Consider the following 18,672-nt stretch of genomic DNA (forward strand, 5'->3'; position numbering starts at 1 on the left):
CCCTCGACAGCAGTCGGCTCTGCTGTTTGCACAAGATTCTCCATGAAAAATAGATGGGAATTAAGTTCTCATCTCTACAGGCGAGGCCTTTTGTCTTTACCAGGCTGTTTGCTCAGCATCCAATACTTTACTCTGCGTGAGAATACATTCTCACAGAGAAGATCCATGGCTTTCAGCGAGTGAGTGTGTGTGTGTGTGTGTGTGTGTGTGTGTGTGTGTGGGGTGCTGCAAAGGAACCGGCAGGTTTTGCTAAGAGGCATGAGTGAAAAAACAACCGCCAAAGCTACATGGAATAAGATTCACTGAGATTCTAATGTGCATACACAAGAATACACTTGCCTCCAGTTGTGGACAAACATACATAATTCATGCGTTCACATGCATGTGCACTCACACAGGTACACACAACACACACACACACAATCAACACATTTCAACAACACTACAAAGAGAGAAGTGCGAAATCTGCTTCTCGAATCATTCGGGATTTGAGCAGCTCTCTCCAGACGAGAGAATGTCCTTTTGTTTCCGAGACAGAGAGCTAAACCCTGAGCCGAAATCCCAAGCAGCCCTCATTCTCATCCCCAGGTTGGTGAGATAATTGGTACAGTATTCCTTATATGTGTTTGTATATAAATATATTTGCCTGCTGTTGAATGCGCCGGCTTCACATTCTCTCCATTGAAATCAGGATTATCCTTCCTGTGCTGAACTCAAGATTCTTTGCATACCTACATGAGTAGTTTTCTGCAGATAATGACATGCATAAAGAGGCGGTTCACACAAAATGCTGCTAAGGTGTTTGGTGATAGATCTTATCAGCTCAACTAAATCCTGTATTGTTGATAAAGCTGCAGGGAAGTGGATAAATCAGTTCAGAAAAGCCAAAAAAACCAGCCACTTTTTCTTCAATATGCTGTAGCTGTCTTTTCACCTTGGGAGGCACATTACAAAAATATCTAATCTGATACTGTTTAAATATCTATACATATTGTTATTACACATTACCATGTGTCATATGGACAAACAGACACACAGCAATAAAGAAAAATCCTTCTAAAAGGTGCATTTTCCATAGTCGATATGTTTTGCTGTTGAACCATCCCTTTAAGCCTCTTGTTTATTGTGCTCCAGAGCATCAGAGCTCTACCAGGCGTCAATCACGGTGTAGGTATTTAAAGAAGTCGGCGGCAGCAGATGGCTCACCTCATAATGAGGACACAAACACAGGAGCGAGTTTGTGGGTTTCATATTTTATTTTCCACATCCTTTTTTATAGTTAACTAAATTAGACCGGGGAATGTGTTTCTTCTAGACACATATTTATTATCTGGGATTTGGCTCTGCCGGTGTAAAAATGATGGGGTATTGTGGCTGTTGACCCGGAAATGTGGTTTTTGGCATTGAAGTGCTTTACAATGGCCTTATTCCAGTGTTTTAACCTGTGTCTTAATGTAAAAATAAACAGCGCGTAGGAGCCTAGTGAAAGAATGATCATACTCTTGTGTACAGTTGTGTACATAAAGTTTCGCTGACACAGTGTTTTTGACTTTTCTAAGGATTTATATGCACGTTGAGGCCATTGTAAAGTGTATTTGGATATTGTGCAGCTCAGTGGATCTAGTCACTCTGTGTTGTACATCTAAATACTCCTGCTTCGGACAGGAGAGGAATAGTAAACAGATGCTATTCCAGTGCCTTTCCCTTTGGTGCCCTTTGTTCTTTTTTCTCCTTGCAGTTAAAAGGAAGTCACATTCACTCCTTTTTCTCATCCTCTTCTTACCCCTGACGGCAATTTCAAAGCACAGACACGCAGAAAGACAAGAAAGGAAAGAAAATGAGATCAGGACAGGGAGGGATCAGATAGAAAGAGTAAGACAGAGGGACAGATGAGGCGATGGAGGTGGGGAGAGAGTGTAAGAGTGAGAAAATTAATATAAGGGAAGGATACAGAGAGAAAAGTGGGGGGTAGGCCTCTAGGCGGCTGACAGGGCCAACAACTAATCAGGATGAGAGGCTTTGATGCTGATGGTAAGTGGAACACAGAAGAAGACCTGTCTATCCCCACAGAGAGAGATAGAGGGGCACAAAGTGGGCTCATCAATACAGGAGGAAGAGGAGGATGAGGACGAGGAGGAGAGTGGGATTTTGCTTTTTAATGTGACATCTGTGCAAGCTAATCTCTCTGATATGTATCCTCCCGCTTGGATGAGATACAGTTTATCCTTTAAAAAAAAAAAAAAAAGAAAAAACTTTCCTAACTGTTTAATAACACAGATGGAGCGAGTGCCTCTACGCCGCCATAACTCTGAAGGGAGTTCAGTTTAACTTAACTCAGTCACAGTTGTGTTGTGTGCTTAGCGTATGAGCAACCATGCAGAAGTAAAACAGAAGGAAACCTGTAAAACATCCTGAGCAGTGATACTGTTTGTGATTAGTTAAATTGACATTTTTGTCACTTTTAAGCACAACATCTGTTAATAGCAGCAGTTTGACACAACCTGTGGTGTTATTAATACAGGTGGTGTTGAAAAGAAGACATCAAAGTGTTAAAAAAAAATCTAAATTAATTTTATTATCAACTATGACTGAACAAAATTGAACTCCATTCATTGTTATGGATGTAATCCACTAATACACACTGATGACAGAAGTTGTTTACTTAATAATACTTAAATAAACATATTGGAGGAATGGATGGTGCATGACCAGGATCTTTTATTCATTCATTCATATATTTACAGTATATTGCAGTCTGTTATTGTGTAACGCTGTTTATCTTGTTGTTTCTTGTCTAGTTTCATCGCCGCGGAGATTTCGTGCCAAAATCCTGAGCCCCACCAAACTACACGTGTCTTGGAAAGAGCCAAAAGGAGAGTTTGAAAGCTACAAGGTCATTTACACCACACGGCCAGGTAAGATGCGGCACTGACGTGGATGCTTACAGTATGTCTGTATTTCAGCTGTGTTTTTGCTTGAGCGGATCTTTTATCACGATACCTTCAGCTTTAAGATAGAGGGATGGCAGTTCCTGTTTTGTAGTTAGAGTTCTCAATATTTTACAAACTGATTTAGTTGTCATTTGGTTTAAACATTAGGATCTGTTAAGATTTCCATGAGGATCCAGATGTAGGATGTGTGATGAGTATTCTGCAAAAGAATAAATGGGACTTTACGTCAAATATACGCCAGGTGCTCCCAAAGTGAAGGTGAAATAAATTCAATAGAAGCTGAGCTTTGCTCCAATATTAGAACTAGACAGTTTTTTCCTTCACTCTATTAATATTTTATCCAATTTGGCAAGTGTGAATGACGTCTTTGTACTGAGAGCTGACAGAAATCTAGGCAAAAATACACACCCCGTTTCACATCCCTGCTTCATCAATGATTCATTCGTAAAAAAAAACCAAGCTTAAAAAAAAGATTAGAAGACGAGGAAATTACAAAACTGTGTGGTTTGAGGCTTCAGCTTGGCGAATTGGAGGATTGTTCAGAGCTGATGGAGATTTGCTCCCTGCAGAAACCTTCTAGTCTAAACTTGATTTATCCAGGGAAATGTGACGAGGAATTCAGTCTTCTCCTGTACAGTCGTGCCTGGTGTACCCCATTCACACCTGGAAAGCTGAGCAGTACGGCCTCTGTGATGGATTGTTGCTTATTGCCTTGCTCAAGGGCCCCTCAGCAGTAATTATTATTAGTGATGGTGCATTATTAAAGAAGAGCCTTTCTCAGCACTTATTTTTAAAAGTTGTACCAATGCGGTACCCAGACGACATGAAAGGACATTTTGTGAAACGACAAACAGAATGCAGGTGGATTCAGTTTCCGTCAGGTCACAAATCAACTGTATGCTGTTTGTCATTTGCTCGTGGGACAGAAATTATAGTTATGCACAGAGGAGCACGGTAGTCAGACCTCTTCCCTTCAGGGAGAACAAATCAACCTTTTTTATGTGGGTTTCACCTGCCTGCTGGTTCGTAAGTCACTGTGCAGATAAAGAGACACGTAGCCACACTCAGGATCTGATATAACAGGTGCACACTGTGGAAAGCGGTGGTTGATTGTTGCAGACACTTTTGGATTTATTGATGAAGGCTTCAGCAAGCTTGTTAAAATACTTAAGCCCATTGAATGTTGGTGTGGCAAGGCTCAGCATGTCAATGTTGAACGTAGCCTGACTTGTTAATCGGCATGGCAGTTATTTTGCAGCGTGACTGACTCAGTTAATTAAAAACACATAGTTTTAATAGTTGTTAGTGAGGGCAAACTTTATAACCTTGTCTTAATTATTTGTTTCCTATGATAAATTCAACAAATGCAGTACATATATAAAATATATAAATACATATGTAAAAATATTGTGTCAGTTTGCTGGTGTGTTGCAGTACCGGCGTGTAAGCTACTCGCCAGATACATTAATTGCCTTGTTAACAGCAGGTCAGTTTCATGGCACAGAAGAGATGCTTAATAAGTCGAGCTACGTCTCTTTTCAGCCTTCTAGCTTGCTATATTTTATGTTAACTAAGAAACACATCTGTAGGCTATAATGTTATGTTGTGTATGGACACCAGCAGTGTGTGAACACGATGAGAGTCAAACTACCTCCAGATGTGGTCAGGCAGATATTTACACTTTGCAGTGAGATGCATTTTTCCTTATCCAGGTACAGATGGCATTTTAATACCAGGTGTAAATGGGGTGTAACAGTCTTTCAGTATAATCAGATACAGTGCAGCCTCTAAAGTGACAATGAAGTTAAATCATATCCTTTTTTAAAACGGTAACAAATAGTGAACACTAAAACCTTTTATGAAGATGGGATTCATTTAATTTTTATTATTTTAAGGGCTAGCCAGCCCACGTTTAACCCATGTGTATGTTATAAAATGGAGTGTAAACTGATGCCACATGTCCTTGTAGGCTTTCACAATCACTGTCAGTCTCAACAACATTGCACAAGGTTTAATGCAGCAGCCCTGGTTTTAATATGGTTGGCTGCTGTTCTCTTTGTCAGCATTCTTTTCTAAACAACACAGACATTATACTTAAGATTATGTCATAGGTTGACTGTAATCATAGTTATAAAGTGAACTTACAGTATATATAGTTCATAAGCTGCTCTGTGATTATTATTCCAAGGGGTATTACTCAGTTTCAAAACTGTGGCCAAGTTTTTTTATTGCTGTTTGTGAAAACAGGTGCACTGCAGACGTTTTTACTGTTCAAGGGTGTGATGCAAAGCCATAACCTTCATTTAGAAATTTTTTATTGTAATTATAGTGTGATTAATTGATTGAGCGCATCATGTGACATCAGGGGAGCTATTAGTGAATGTTATGTGGGGTCGACCCACAGTGTTGGAAGTAAACACAACATTGTAATTTAAGTGTCAGTTAAATTTAAGTGTCATTTAAGCGTAAAACTTCCACCAGCTCATAGATGATTTTTGGGATTAAGGTTAAGAACATACTAACAGAAACGGGGAGAAATCTTTCAGTATATTGAATTGCTTGCTAAAAAATCAAGTGGAAACTGTTTTGAAAGATCTGAAAAATGTAGGCCCTGTAGGTATTTCAGGTGTTTCATGCTGTAAATATTTTTAGTTTTGGTGCAAGTTGTTCTACCAACAATTGTTGAACACGTTCAGTGGGATGTGACAGGCATTCATTCATAGTTGTTCCCAATGGATTTTTTAAGGGATAATAAAACTTGTGTGGTCTAATTTAACACTACTCTGTTTCATTTCACAGTACTGACAAGTAAATGGCAACACTTTGTGATTTAGGTTCAGTTTGGGTGATGCTCAATTGCATAAACAAGTTTATAAATGGATACAGAAAGAATAATTAGAGGAGATGAAGAACACATGATATAGACTTGGAGAATGAGTGTGTAGTTGTAGTCCTAGTTTGCCCAGGTTTTTATTTCTGTCAGAGAAGGTAGATGCACAGGAATGAATACCTGTAAAGACTGAAACACATTTATCATGAGGAAATGTTTCAATAGTCAGTTTGTAATCAGCTTGAGCTGCTACCCTGTTAGTCAGGAATACTGTAGATTACCATGGGCGTACTGACAATACAGTCACGGGATTTTGTCTTTAATTTAATTTTTCCTTTCTGTTCTGGGTATTCGTCCCACTGAAAAAGACATCAGAGTGATTTTATTGCAGTGTGAAAAGGTGCAGCTGCATGCACTGCTGTAAAAATGGTCCTCTTCTCCTGTTACTGTTGGGAAAACTGACGGAAAGCTTCAAGAATTCATTCTGTTGAAGACTTGTAATTATAGGACAGTTAAAGAGATTCCCAGAGTAAGTTGTGAGGCCCAGTAGGGGCCCGTAAGTGGGTTTGTGCAGATACTGTTCATGTTTATAAAGTATAAGATGAGAAAATAAGAAGAAATTTGCATTAATTTTACTCACTAGACACTAGATCCTTCATACAACAAAGGAAGATTATACAATATAAGAAAGACACGTTACTGTTTTTGATGGTTTAACATTCCTCACCAAGACAGGAAGGAAGGAAGCTGAGGTAATTTTCAAATTCCATACTAAATCATAACTAACTACTGACAATGATGTGATGCGAACATTTGGAGCCACTGAGGGCCTCTCCACAGAGATCCATTCAAACTGTGTCAACTACAGTACAAAGTCACTCATGTTGTACTCACAAGAACTTCAGGTCCCAATTCATGTTATGCATTTAGGAGGGTAAGTAATAAAGTTTTTGGTTAAATGCCTTTCTTACTAAAATGCATTGTGTATCCGTAAGCCCCAAACATTATGGTGGATTGATTCACTAGTGGTCTACAACTACACATTGCACCTCTAATGGTGCTTTCAGACCAAAAGCGAAGCGAACGTTCGGGGCGGCGAGTTTACATACAAAGTCAATGCAAAGACGCGTAGAGCCACGATTTCCTGTCGAGCTGCGCGAAGGGGGCGGTGCCAACGACGCGAAGGCAACGCGAAGGAATTTGCGTGAGTTGAATATTTTCAAGCGAAGAAGTCGCACGACACTGAATCGCGATAGCCTATCAGTGTTGAGAGCGTTGTGTGGAGAGGACCAGGCAGAGCGGGGGGATTGAATGTGTCAGTCTGATACCCCAGGGATTGCATTACAAAACTAACACTCTCTAAACTCAGTTGAGTTGAACAGAGACTGTTGATTTTTGAGCTAGTTTTTGACTGGGTGCTTCAGGATGTTGTATGCACCTCCCAACATGATCTTGAATGTGTTCAAGAATCAACAATCTTTAGAGACAAAGGTCACCAGTCCTCAGAATAGATTGTCCCAAAAAGATTTATTAAGTTCAATAATGACACTTTGACATCAGGTAATCAGGTAACATGTTACCAAGGAGGTCCATAAATAGACTTCGGATTCAAAAATCCCAGGTTGAGCCAAAGAATAACATCAAAATGTATTATCATAAATTGCCCTTTTATTGCCAATAAAAGGGCAATTTATGTACACTATTACAAGATGAGACTCCCAAATATGCACATAAATGTAATTGATTGGCTGGACCTGGGAATTCCACCTGGTTTGACTCAGGTGAAGTCTATTTTTAACATTTCCTGATGAGGACGAATCATGTTGAAACATAGTTACTGTACCAAATAAATCGCATTTTTGGGAGCATCTATTCAGTGTGCTGGCTCTTTTTTCTTGAAACTAACGCTGGTTTCCAATTACCTTGGAGGTCGGAGCTGGGAATGATGTCACACCCAAGTTGACAGCGTTCCAGTTAGCAAGTCGGAAAACCTCGCACGGCCAGCCATTGTTAGCAAGGTTAGCCATCAGCACTTTGTGTATGTAAATTTCTAAGAGACACAAGTTCACACAGTTGCTAATAAACCGTATAAACTACAGGCCTGCCAGGTTTTACCCACTTTACATTGTTGATGCAGCAATCTATTGTGGCCTGAAGTTTGAGTACTGCTGTCAGCCAGCGGTGAAGTAAAGCTGTAGCTTTTGGTATGGCTTGGCCGTCTGTTTGATCACAGTAATGGAGAAAATGTCAGATAAGATGCAGTAAGCACAGGCAGCTGTCCCCTGACACTACGAGAGAGAATCGAATGGGTGGAGGGAATGACACAGGAATATAAGAAGAGAGAAGATGCTAGAGGGCAGGATGAAGGATGGAGCTGGAGAGACATGGAGAGAGAGAGAGTGAATGGAAAGAGGGGTGTTGGATACAGATATAGCAGGTAGAGAATGACAGATCCAGACAAAATCTGAACATCCGCATCTTCTGTCAAAGAACAAAACCATGTTCCTCTTGTTTCCTTGTCTGGTGGCGAAGTTAAAGGATTGCAAAAATGTTTCTGGTTCATTTTACATGACATGTAAATGCAGGGATTCCCTTTAACCACTGGGAAGCCTTTGTCTTTTGTCACATGATTTAAACGGTTGTCAGTTTAACAGTAACGAGCGCCGTAGCCTCACTTGTGAGAGAAAGCTTTACTGCCTTTATCGGCTTGACATTTTCACCAAAGCACGATGGCCTCATTTCTGAGACATGCCCACACAGCTCGCTTTGCAACATGCTGCCTTTGGCTAGTGCTTAATTTTGAATAAAGGGGGGGGGGGATAGAGAGAATAACTGGATGCAGGGATGGCTGCGTGCCTTCTGGGGAAGAGTGAGGTAGGTGAATGACGGGGACAATCATCTTCTCGCTGTAGGCCACTGGTATCAGAGTGTATTGAAGGTGGAAAAGCAGTGACGAAGCGGTAGTTAATTTTCTTTAACAGCGGGGAGTTTTTGTAGAGCTCTGCAGGATGGTTTTCTTTTCCTGGTTGAAGTCAAGGCATGACTCAGACAGACAGACGCAACATACAGGACGTGCACATTAAAGGTTTTACTTCCAAGACAAACTGATTTATTATTTAATTTAGCCGTACTGTATAAACACTTGGATAAGAAGATACTGTTTGTCATTCAAGCGTTTAAGGGACTAATCTCTGTTTTGAAAACAGTGATAGCGTGCTGGCTTTTCTGATTACAATCATTTTGCAGGAGCAGATGGTGGAAAGTAGATTTTTGAATCAATCATTTTTATATAAAGAAATTTAACTTTTGATAACTTACAATTTAAGAAGATTTGTTGATCCCAGATGGAACGTTTGTTCTGTAGCAGCAGCAGAAGTAAAAGAATTGAGCAGGAGGCGAAATTAAATTCAATCATATAAAAAAAAAAGCAAAGAAGAAACACAAATAGCACTTTTCTTTCATCACAAACTCTTAAATTAATTTGCATATGTCGATCTTGGACTTCTCAGTCAATATCTGTTGACATGGTGATTCTTTCTCTAAGCCAGGAAACGGAAACCTACGCTTCTCAGTCAATCTGTAAACTGCTGACGTCTGCCAAACCCTCTGCTGCTACGACAGTAAAACACATTTGGCAGGATTAGATGCTGAATACATCTCTTTTATTTGATTATTAGATTTCTATTTATATTCCTTATTACATTCGTATTCATATCTTTGGTTTATACCTTTTACTGTTTGTTCTTATTTGTCGTCCCTCTGGTCTTTGCTGCTATGATGAGCTGTCAGCACCGCAGGCATTAATAAAGTTAATCTTTCACAGCTCAGTTTGTGATGCCAGAGGGCTTCTAAATGTTCGTTTTCTTTTCTTTCTGGGCAGTTAAAGCAATCACGTCAACTTTTAAAAAACAAACTGAAGACATTTTCACATATTTGGAAATAGTTTGAGAAGTTTGAGAGTTATCTGAGAATACAGAGAGGTGTGTAGTAGGTGTGCACAGTTGAAGGTCATTTATGGCTCTATATATATATATATATATATATTATAATAATAATAATAATATAGTGAAATAATCCATACCTTGTTAAAGAGCAGTTCACTGACCAGAGTTGTAAAAGCATTTGCAAAAGCCTTTTAGTGGTTTGTTGCAGTTAAGGAACAGTAGACAGTGATTCATGCACCTGTAGACGTATGTCTGAACCTCAGTGTGAGTCAGATGTCAAACTGTCTTTATGGCCAAAAGGAACACAAGTGCTTCAAGAAATAAAGTACTGTAGGTCATGCCTGCATGCTGCTCAATTTGATTTTGGCACCAGCGCATTTTTGAGTCATTTCTACAGTATACTGAGTGCTCTGTGAGTGTGGAAGTAGCTGAATAATGGATAACCAAAAAACTATTTTCTAGTGAAATGTGTTTGCCAATAGGTCTAGTCAGAAATTCAGGTCGTGATGATGTTGTGTTATCTTTATGCAAAATACTGTTTACAATTTTTTTTTTTTTTTTTATTGAAATCTAAAGTGACTAAGAATTTTGCGTTTACATTTACAAATTAAAAATGCTTGTATTTACCTCCTCACCTTATCATGTGACTGTCTTTCTTTCGGTATTTCAATCTCCTGCGTCTCTTGTAGAAGGAGGGAAGGTGTAATCACTCCTTCTGGAATAAAACGTTTTTCTGTCTGAAGTTCTTTGCTTGCAGTATGTAGATCTTTATGCTGCTGAAACAGATGTTGTGAGCTCCTGTATTGGTTTTATGTGAACATAATTACATGGGTATTACTGAAGTTGTGTGATCTCTGCAAAGGATTGTTACGTTTATGCCAGATAGTGTAAATTATCCTGAAGCAGCTATTTTAATTGCAAGGAGAAAGGTGCAATGGAAGGTAGAATAAAAGACAATGAAAAGTTTGAACTATGGAATAAATTTAAATGCACAAGCTTTCTGTTTGTGTTTCCAAAGATAAAAGCATTTTGTCTATTTTCTTTTTATTGTGAACAGAAATTCTCATGATGAGATGCAGCAAAAAATGAATGTACCGATAACATCCTTCTATTTTATTCTTCTGTGCCCTAGATTTTCATTGTTGTCTAAAAACTATTTTAAAAAAACAGTGACGCATCCTTCATTACAATCAGTTACCAGGATGAATTCATTCTCATTTGTTTTCCATGTTGAAATTGAAAAAAAAAAAAACCTATAAAGCAGCTTTGTCCATTATGTGGGAACGGAGGGTTGGACTCGTAGCTGGAGGGATGCCAGTGCCACCTCAGCAGTGCCCGGGAGCTGAATATATTGTAATCTTAAATGGTCCAATCACTGCCTTATTTTTCTTATACTGCAATTAATCCATCATAATTAAGAGCATTGGGTAACAGTTAGGGGTTCCGGTCCTGGCTTAGGCGCACCTTCGGCAGTGGTCTGCGCTGGACGCGAACTGGTAACCTTCCAGTTCCCAAGTCAAGTCACTACAGACTGAGCTAATGCCTACCAATCCCTCAGACGTTGTGCCAAGCAGCACGCTTTCTTTTGTATCTGTAATCCTGCCGGCCAGGGAAAAAAGGGATCTCAGAAAACACAATAGATGCACAGCAGGTAAACTAAACTTCCTGTCCCACCACTGCATTGCTTTTTTGCTGTCTACTTTTTTGAAAAATACTGTACCTGGCAGGTGAATTTCGCCCTCATAGTTGATAAATACATTTGAACTTTTAATCCCTCTATTTTTTTGCGTTGCTGGGAATCCCACAATGCTTGCAAATCGATTTGCTCTTGTCTCATAGAAAATTAACGGGGGCACACTTTGCGTCGTGTCTTTACCCTTAGAATACACCTTGTTCTAAAATGAAAAACCATGCTGGGAACGAAGCCAGAAGGGCATTGGTTTGTTTACAGTCCCCATTGTGTTTGCATTTACTTCCCATTAAATTAATAATCAAATGAATCTTAGAAATGATTCCCTTACGTGGCCAGGATTCAAACCAGCAATCGTGTCTCCTCGCTAATCATCATACTGCGGCTGCTGAGTGTTTGTTCTTCTATTATCCTGGAACAGGTGGAGAGCAGAAGGAGGTTCAGTTATCGAAGCACGAAGCAAAGCTGCTCATCCAGGACTTTGACCCCTCCAAAGAATACAACTTTAAGATAATTGCAGTCAGTGGAGGAAAGCAGAGCAAACCTCTTCAGGCCAAACATGAAGGTAAGAGACTTTTCACTGAGTCAAATCATCAACCCTCAGTGGTATGACTCCCCTGATGAGGGATTTTGAAGGCTGATACAAGCGGGTTAAGATTGATGCTGTCAGTTGTTCCAGAAAGGAACAGACTCCCTTTAGATTGGAGGTTTGCAGAAGTAGCATCATGTAATTTAAAGTTGTTTTTAATGTAAAATCAGCAAACTAAATGCAACAACCTCAAGACAGTGTGATGTAAATGGCGGCAGCCGCTTTGAATCACACAAGACAGAGAACTGCTGCTGAACGGATCTCTATGTGACATGGAGCTGCACTTCTGGCTTCAATCAGTGATATGACAGCGGGTGCTTTTCATCAGCTGTGATTGGCAGAATACCTGCTGTGACATCACTGATTAGGGTGTGGCCCCTAGAGCAATATGCTTTAAAGTTTGTACCTGTAGAAAGCAACACAGTAGTACTATGTGATTCAGTGATCTGTACTCTCTGTGTGCAAGTTCTGCCTTAATGCTGGCATCCACCGTTCAGTGATACCTCTGATGTTGATTTGGTAATGTTATTTAAGCTGCGTGGTTGGTGGAGGATGGAGTGCAAGACAAGTTGAGCAAAGCCGGAAAGAATTCACAAACAACAGCAGCATGCATCAGCTCACTGCTGTGGTTCTGAATGCAAAAATAAGCCGAGTGAGTTGTTTACTTTGTTTCAGTCACTGACATTCAGTAACCTGCTGATATTTCCGTGTCCTACTGGTTCAGGAATAAGAAATACTAGATGTAAGTCCTTTAAGCAGGATTTGTAACGCAGAAATCCAAAGGTGCTGAGTTGCTGTGTCTTTCGGAAATGTATTCCTGTCAGAGTGGAAAAGTCCTTTTGAATTAGCTTTTAGAAAATCAGGCCTTTTAAAAATAAAGACATGCCATGATAATACAGTCCTCAAGTGCATGATCTGCTGTGCTGAAAACTATTTTGTTGTTGTTGCACCACTGAATGAACTTAACACTGCACTCAGCACTTATGAAATCTAATTTCAAATGTGGGTGATGGTGTTTGACATTCAAACAACTACAATCATTGCTTCTGTTTACTTTAGCGGCAGCACTGGATAGTAAAAACTCTGCACTCGCAGTCAAGCTAAGTGAATAGCAGATCTTAAAGGTGGGCCTGGTGTCGTTGTAGTTCAGCAGTCAAGTCTCTTAAAACAAGGGTTCAACTGAGTGAAGTGTTGGCCAAAATAAAATAATGAGGAGCCAAATTCAATTAAAACAGAAAACATAAGTGTTCACTGACATCCTCAGGCTCACCAGGACCTACACTTTAATCACACTGTGCCTAATTGATAAAAGTAAGTAAGGGTTTGATGTTGTTTTTCTGCTACTGCCACTTGGCTTGTTTCTTACATAAAAGCTTAAATACACTCATATTCTGATTTACTTTTCCCCCTCTCTTAAATGCTTAGTAAATTCATGCATTTTTTTTTGGTCTGTTCTAATGGATTCATATACATCTGGGCCAAGTTACTGTGTTTCTTCTCTCCTCTCCCACCATTCGTTAATATCGATTTATGCATTATGTTATTTCTTCCAGCTCAGCGACAAGGTGTTGAGGTGGTTCAGTCCCAGAGGGGACAAGACAGCGGTGTCACCGATGAAAACAACGAGATCTCAGAAGGTAAGAGCCACGGCAGGGAAACAGGAGGCAAACCAGGTGAACAGAAACACCGAAACGAGAAAGACTGATGCATCTGTCTGTTGTGAGTCGTCTGGATATTTTTTTTGGAAGGATTCTCTTTGAATTGCCATGTCGGGAAGACAACCTGTCATTCTTCAAGAACAACTCTGAAAGGAAAAGTAAGAAGTGTCCTGTAACCAAGAACAAGTTTTTCACAAAATGGAGAAGACAGCGCTGTAGATATCTCTGTTCTCCAGAATGCTGGCACCTTCTGTTTTTCTGAAGAAAAACTTTTAAAAGGATTGCTCCACTGACACATGAAGCAATCATTTTTAATGCCCCGACCTTTTTTGACTGTGGAAAAAAAGAGCAAAGGCACAAGAAAAGCAGGTAAGTGGAAGCTGAAGAGGCCTTCAAGTTCCGTCTGCGGCATTCACGGCGGGTGTGGAACGGGTTCGATACAAATAAATCACCTGTGTACTATTCCTGCCCTTACAAGGTGAATATCGTGGAGCCTCATTCCTGAGAAAATAGAGGGAAAGGAAATGAAATGGTGCGAAAAAGAGAATTCAAGTGGGAGCCTGCAACAATCAGGAAATGAATCAAGAGACGAGTGTGATAAACAAGCCAATTATTATTTTGAAAGTGATTTTAAGCACCACGTGCTGCAAAAAAAAACAAAAAACAGGGAACAAGGAAACAGCCAGGTAAGCCTAAATATCTGAACTGTGTGTCTTCTTCTAATTGTGTTACAATTGTGGTTTAGATTTATACCTCTACAAAATAGCTTTATAAAAGGTCTTTCCCATGTTTTGTCCCCGCATGAATGTAGCAGTGGACAATATATTGGAAACAATTGAGTAGCAGCGATGATCATATTTTCATTTATGTTTCTGTCCGCATCAAAACACAAATAAGAATTTAATAAACTCTTTGCTGAAGCTTAAACACAGGATGTTTACCGTTACCGTGTTTTATTGGCAAAAACTTGATGTTGTGCCGTGTTCCTTTGCAGCTTTTGAAAATGTGATGTGTCCCTTTTGTGTGAGTGGTGTTGTGTTGTGAAGCCTTGAAATGGAGGAATGGTGTTAATGATGGTGCAGATGGGACTTCTAGCAGGTGGTTAGCCGCTGTCTCAAAACCAAATTACAGCTTCTGCTCTGAAAATCGTAACAATGGGATAAACACTTAGCAGTTCAAATCTTTCTTTTTTTTTTTGTATCTAAATCTACTTATTAGAACATCTCAATCATCCTCACCCCATTTATTTTGTCTTTATCTGTCTGTACTCACACTTTGGTTGCAGCGTCTTTAGATTTCATGTTGGTGAAATTGCACACTTCAGTTTGTTTTTTCGTCTCTGTGCAGAATAAGAAAGAAAATACTCAGAACTTCAGCTTTCTCCTCGCTGCAAATCTCATTTCACTCCATCACCTCATCACTTCCCATGTAATTACCGCCTGAATCCTCTAAATGGGGATATTATTCTTCTCTCAGCAGCGCCAGACCTTGGCAGGAGAGGTTTGGTGATTGGTCATTCTTTTACCCTCCAGACAGCAGAAACTTTACAAACCTGTTAGGAATTTTCTCTGCTTCTACCTGAAATATACTTAGCCTACAGTATCCTAAGTTAACTCGGATGTCCTGGGGTCATTTTAATCCTGTCCGAGGTTTGATGCAATTACCAATTTCCCCACATGGTTTCTGAGTCTTAGAACCTGTGTTGAAATGCAACGGAATGAGACTTGAGATTAGATTAAACTTTATTGCTCTCATGGGAAAGTTAAGAGGTTACAACAGCAAATGTAAGAGGATTAAAGATGTCTTTTAGTTGTCAAAAGAATGACCCTGGAAAGCAAGGAGATGCTGCAGAATCAAAGGTAAATTATTATTCTGGTTTTAGGATTAGGTTAATTTTTTTTGTAAAGTGCTTTACATAAAAACATTATAGGGAAATTAAAAAAATAAATTGAAATCCAATTTTTAAAATAGTGAAATGGAAAATAAAAACAGGACGGTAGAAATTACAGTGCAAGTTATTGATTTACAGCCTTACATTTGATTTAATTAAAGACAGTGGTACAAAGAAAAGTCTTCAGTCTTGATTTAAAAGAACTGAGTTTCAGCAGACCTGCAGTTTCCTGGGAGTTTATTCCAAATATATGGAGCATAAAATCTGAACGCTGCTTCTCCATGTTTAGTTTTCACCCTGAGGACAGAAAGCAGACCTGACCCCAGACGACCTGAGAGGTCTAGATAATACATAATGAAGCAGAAGATCAGAAATGTGTTTTGGCCCCAAACCATTTAGTGCTTTATAAACTAACAGCAGTATTTGAAAATCAATTCTCTGACAGACAGAAAGCCAGTGTGAAAACCTCAGACCTGGAGTGATGTGATCCACTGTTTTGGTCTTAGTGAGGACTCAAGCAGCAGCGTTCTGAATCAGCTGATTGTGTTTTGTTTTTTTTAGGAAGCCCTGTAAAGACAGTGTTACAGTAGTCGAGCTGACTGAAGATAAATGCGCTAAAAGTTTTTCCATGTCCTGCTGAGACATAAGTGCTTTAATCCTTGACATATTCATCAGGCGATCGTAGGCTGACTTTGTAATTGTCTTAATGTGCTAAAATTCATGTCCATGACTACACCAAGATTTCTGGCTTGGTTTTTGGTTTTTAAAATTACCGATTTTAGGATGTTTTATGTAGATTAATAGTTAACTTAAATTATTTAAACCTCTCTCAGGTCCTCACCATCTTGGCATCACCCGACTCTGGCTTATCCGAAAATGGGAAAGAGAGAGACCGAATGAAGCCTAGTTGGCTCCGGCTAGCCACCTGAGAGGGCACCCACCTGTTACTCAATGAACCCCACCCTAAATTATGTGTAACTTTAAGCCTTAATGTAATTTAAATGTGTAATTTATATAAAAAGTCACCTCCAGCACAGTTGTCATGAAGGGGAAATTATCTATAGAGAACAAACCTGCTTTTTGTACCAGACTGTAGACACGTTTATGTCTGCTGAAAAGTTGGCCATTTTAACACGGGGCTATGTGGGGATCGACTCCCTTTTGGATCCAGCCTTAAGTGGCCATTTGATGAACTGCAGTAGCAAGTCCGCGTTGGCTTCTTTTTTCAGCCCCAGAGGTTGCTGCTTGGTTCTTTAATAGAAATAGCCAATCAGGGCCAAGTACAGCAGTAATGCATTTTTGAGCTTGTTTGCATCTACCCCGAAAAAAGGAAAATATTTTTTCAAATTCAGTAACTTGAATAAAACCACTCCAACAAAATGTAATCGGATAAATCTAGATCTTTAGTAAAACATCCTCTCTTCATGTCTTTATTATATGTACAGAAGTATTTTAATTAATATGGGACCTTTTTGAAGCATTATAAATTAACAGAATGGAGCCCAGCTGCAGCTCTACATCAACACCTTACTGATGTTCAAGATGTTCGAGTGACGCTTTTGCAAATGTGACAGATCTGATGTCAGCCATTTCTCTGTGGGAACACGGCTCGACAGTTGTTTTAAAATGGGTGCTAGACTTCACTGGCTGTTTTTACACTCACTGCACAAGACCAGTCAAAGCAGAGAGAGCGATGGCAAACCCAAGGGAGGGAGGGAGGAGGCGAGCAGCGAGTCCAAAGGGATGTGATCCAAAAAACACTGACATAATTACAGCTAGGACTTCCATAAAAGTCCTTTTTCTGAGTCACTGCTGCTGCCTGGGTGATGCAAGATTGCTATTCTGCTACTACTCTTCTTCTGTTTATACACTCTGCATCTGTCACTTTCTCTTAGTCTTAACAGTTTAACAACTAGATTTTCTGTGTGTTTATTACCATAAAGCAAACTGCGCTCTGAACATTTGATATCAACTGGAATCACTTTAGAAATTACATTAATCTAGATAATAAAGGTTTGACTTATACATAATCAATTTAGAACTTTTCTTTCATTTCCATTGGAAATATTGGGCTGTTTTGCACAAAACAGGGGGGCTGTGGCTCAGATGGTAGAGTGGTCGTTCCACTAACTGGAAGGTCGATGGTTCAATCCCCGGCTTCCCCCGTGTTCTTTACACAGAATGTGTATCATCATAATAATGATTAACAGTGCTCTCCTACATCAACCAATTATATATAATTAATTTTTTTTTTCATGTCATGCAGTAGTTATTACCTTACATATAATCTGCCACGATGACTACTTTCTACATCTAGTTTATTACCTGCACTCTGTTAATTCTATCCAAAGCTACAGAAACGATTTCCTAACACTTCTGGCTCTATGATACAGTGACGTAGAGGAAACGCTGTCCTTGAATAAATCTAACAATACATGACTGTCAACAACGAGGACCTGCAACTGTGTTAGATACGTGTTCAGCGCACGTTTATTCACAAGTTTCCTCTGGTTTAATCATTTCTGGCACGCTGACTGTAACTAGAGACACTACAGTTTAATCACTCATTTATGCTAGCGCTCCTCCACCGATAAGCACAGCTGTAAATGTAAATACTCCGTACTTGTATAGCGCCTTTCTAGTCTTTTCGACCACTCAAAGCGCTTTTACACTACATCTGCATTCACCATTCACACACTGAGCCTAAGTGCTCAAACGGAAACTAACGTTCACACTCATTCATCCACTGGCGGAATTAGCCGCCAGGGGCAAATCGGGGTTCAGTATCTTGCCCAAGGACACTTCGACACGCAACCAGGGGGAGCCAGGGATTGAACCGCCGACCTTCCGATTAACGCTCTAACTCCTGAGCCACAGCTGCTCACTATAGCTCCTGCAGAACCGGTGTTCTGTCGATTTATGCTACCTATCGAGATGTGCTACTTGGCGGTTCTGCGCATCCGTATGACCCACAAGCGCGGTTTGTTTCCTCGCCCATAAATCTGCGCAGTCTTGTTGGGCACGCAGTCGAGACAGTGGCTGATCGTCAGCAATATCAAAAAAAATAAATCAGATTACGCTACCCCTGATATCTTAAATAAAGATGGCACAATATAGTA

General features: G+C 39.8%; 1 protein-coding gene and 1 long non-coding RNA gene across 10 annotated transcripts in view; both read left to right on the plus strand.

The window, feature by feature from the left end:
- The window catches only part of LOC123976249 (collagen alpha-1(XIV) chain-like), a 270,666-nt gene that overhangs the window by 6,565 nt on the left and 245,429 nt on the right, over positions 1–18,672 (plus strand). For 7 of the 9 annotated variants that reach the window (XM_046058228.1, XM_046058229.1, XM_046058231.1 and 4 more), the window contains exons 4-6: positions 2,799–2,915; positions 11,837–11,980; positions 13,558–13,641. The exons of 1 other annotated variant lie outside the window; for it this stretch is intronic. In XM_046058228.1, the coding sequence (XP_045914184.1) occupies positions 2,799–2,915; positions 11,837–11,980; positions 13,558–13,641 (345 nt within the window). Of the gene's footprint in view, positions 1–2,798; positions 2,916–11,836; positions 11,981–12,468; positions 12,657–13,557; positions 13,642–18,672 lie in introns of those variants that run through there. One more of the 9 variants, XM_046058235.1, reaches the window with a different exon arrangement.
- On the plus strand, positions 13,648–14,596 carry LOC123976255. Its single transcript, XR_006826306.1, has 2 exons — positions 13,648–14,031; positions 14,141–14,596. It is a non-coding gene; the product is annotated as an uncharacterized LOC123976255 (long non-coding RNA).

The sequence above is a fragment of the Micropterus dolomieu genome, linkage group LG09 (genome assembly GCF_021292245.1).
Source record: "Micropterus dolomieu isolate WLL.071019.BEF.003 ecotype Adirondacks linkage group LG09, ASM2129224v1, whole genome shotgun sequence".
Lineage (NCBI taxonomy): Eukaryota > Metazoa > Chordata > Actinopteri > Centrarchiformes > Centrarchidae > Micropterus > Micropterus dolomieu.